The sequence below is a fragment of the Nestor notabilis genome, unplaced genomic scaffold, assembly GCF_000696875.1.
Source record: "Nestor notabilis isolate BGI_N333 unplaced genomic scaffold, ASM69687v1 scaffold23138, whole genome shotgun sequence".
NCBI classification, from domain to species: Eukaryota; Metazoa; Chordata; class Aves; order Psittaciformes; family Psittacidae; genus Nestor; species Nestor notabilis.
This window is the reverse complement of record NW_009939981.1, coordinates 4,675-6,565: the sequence shown is the minus strand read 5'-3', so window position 1 is coordinate 6,565 and position 1,891 is coordinate 4,675. Positions and strand designations below refer to the sequence as shown.

General features: G+C 61.2%; 1 protein-coding gene across 1 annotated transcript in view; it reads right to left on the bottom strand.

Annotated features, from left to right (window-relative positions):
- Nucleotides 1-3: 3 nt before the first annotated feature.
- LOC104410077 (insulin-like growth factor-binding protein complex acid labile subunit) overlaps nucleotides 4-1,891 on the bottom strand; it is a 2,460-nt gene continuing 572 nt past the window's right edge. Inside the window, 2 exon segments of the mRNA XM_010020138.1 lie at nucleotides 4-472; nucleotides 474-1,800. Of these exon segments, the coding sequence (XP_010018440.1) occupies nucleotides 4-472; nucleotides 474-1,800 (1,796 nt within the window).

The following is a 1,891-nucleotide window of genomic DNA, read 5'->3' as shown; positions in this document are numbered from 1 at the left end:
AGCTCAGCAGTGAGCAAAGCTGTCCTCGGAGGTGTCGCGGAGGTCCAGGCCTGCCACGGCCGGGGGGTGGAGGCAGGTGAGGTTGTTGTAGGTGTAAACGGGGACGTGGGCATCATCCCCCTCAGCCACAGACTGCACAAAGCGTGGGACCACCACAGGGTGCTGCAAGGAGAAGTCCCGCAAGCCCTTCAAGGAGCAGTTGCAGTGCCAGTTGTTGCCCCCCAGCCACAGCTGCTCCAGGGTGAAGGGGCTGCACAGGAAGCCCACTGAGAAGGTCTCCAGTGAGTTATTCCTCAAGCTGAGGTACCGCAGGTTGGCTAGGGGGGAGATGATGGAGTTGTCCAGTGTCTCCAGCTGGTTATGGGAGAGGTCGAGCCAGAAGAGTCTCTGGAGCGGGCTGAAGGTGTCCTGGGAGATCTCCAGGAGCTGGTTGGAGGAGAGGAAGAGGTACTCCAGGTTGCTCAGGCCCTTGGCTGCTCAGCCTGTTGTGCTTAAGGTCGAGCTCCAGGAGCTCGTGCAGTTCGTTGAAGCTTTGGTCCTCGATGACTCCGATGGCGTTGTGCTGCAGGAAGAGGCGCCGCAGGCTGGTGAGGCTGGAGAAGGTGTGCACCCGGATCCTGCCCAGGCAGCTGTGCTCCAGGTGGAGGCTGTGCAGCTTGGTGACCCCCTTGAACACATAGTCAGGCAGCACCTTGATGCAGTTCGCAGACAAGTGCATCACCGCCACATTGTACAGCCCCAGGAACGCCCCGGCCCTGATGTCCTGTAGCTGGTTGTTGTTGAGGCTGAGGACCTCCAGCTGGCCCAACCCATCGAAGGTCCTTTCTGCCAGGCTCCGGATCCTGTTGTGCCCCAGCTGCAGCTCCTCCAGGAACTGGAGGTCTTTGAAAGTCCTGGGCCTCAGGCTGGTGATGGAATTGGTGGACAAGCGTAGGACATGCAGGCTCAGGAGGCCCAGGAATGTGTCTTCAAACAGCGAGACAAGCCGGTTGTGGGACAGGTCCAGCCACCGGAGGGACTTCATGCCCATGAAGGCACGGGGTGCGATGGCGTTGATCTGGTTGTGGTTCAGGTACAGCTTCTGCAGCTTCTGCAGCTTGACAAAGATGTTGATCTTGATGCCCTTGAGCGCATTCCCGCTCAGGTCCAGCTCCTTCAGCTCAGTAAGGCTGCAGAAGAGCTGGTGCTGGAGGTAGGGGAGCTTGTTCCCAGCCAGTATCAGCTCCCTCAAGTTGGGCAAGTCATGAAAGACCTTGTCGGGCAGGACCACGAGCGAGTTCCAGCCCAGGTTCAGGTACCAGAGGTTGGAGAGCCCAGCGAATAGCCCTTCCTCCACCTTACTGAAGTGGTTGTTGTTGAGGCTGAGGGACACGAGGTTCTGGGTGTGCAGGAAGGTGTGGGGAGCCAAGTGCTTGAGGCGATTGCGCTCGAGGTGGAGGTGGTAGAGGCCCCGCAGCCCGTGGAAGGCGTGCTGCTCCACAGCGGCCAGCTGGCTGCTCTGCAGGTCCAGGAAGTCCAGAGATGAGAGGTTCCTGAAGGCAGCGGCCGGCAGCAGGGTGAAGTTGTTGCCGTCCAGCCAAAGGGCCTTGGCAATGGGGGGCACATCCTCAGGCAGGCGCGTCAGGTTGCGGGAGCTGCAGAAGACATTGAGCTCCTCGGTGTAGTCGTCCAAGCTGCAGGCGCAAGGGCTGGGGCAACGGGGGGGGTCCGCGTCCCCCTGCTCCTTCGCAGTGTCCCCCCCAGGGGTTTGAGAGGCCGTGGCCAGCAGCAGGGCCAAGGGGAGCATGAGGGTGATGCCCGCTGCAGGGTGGAGAGGAAAGGGGATGCATCAGCGTGGGGTCGTGGGTGCTCAAAGGGAACCCATGGGACCCCCCCCACTGGGGGGCTGTGC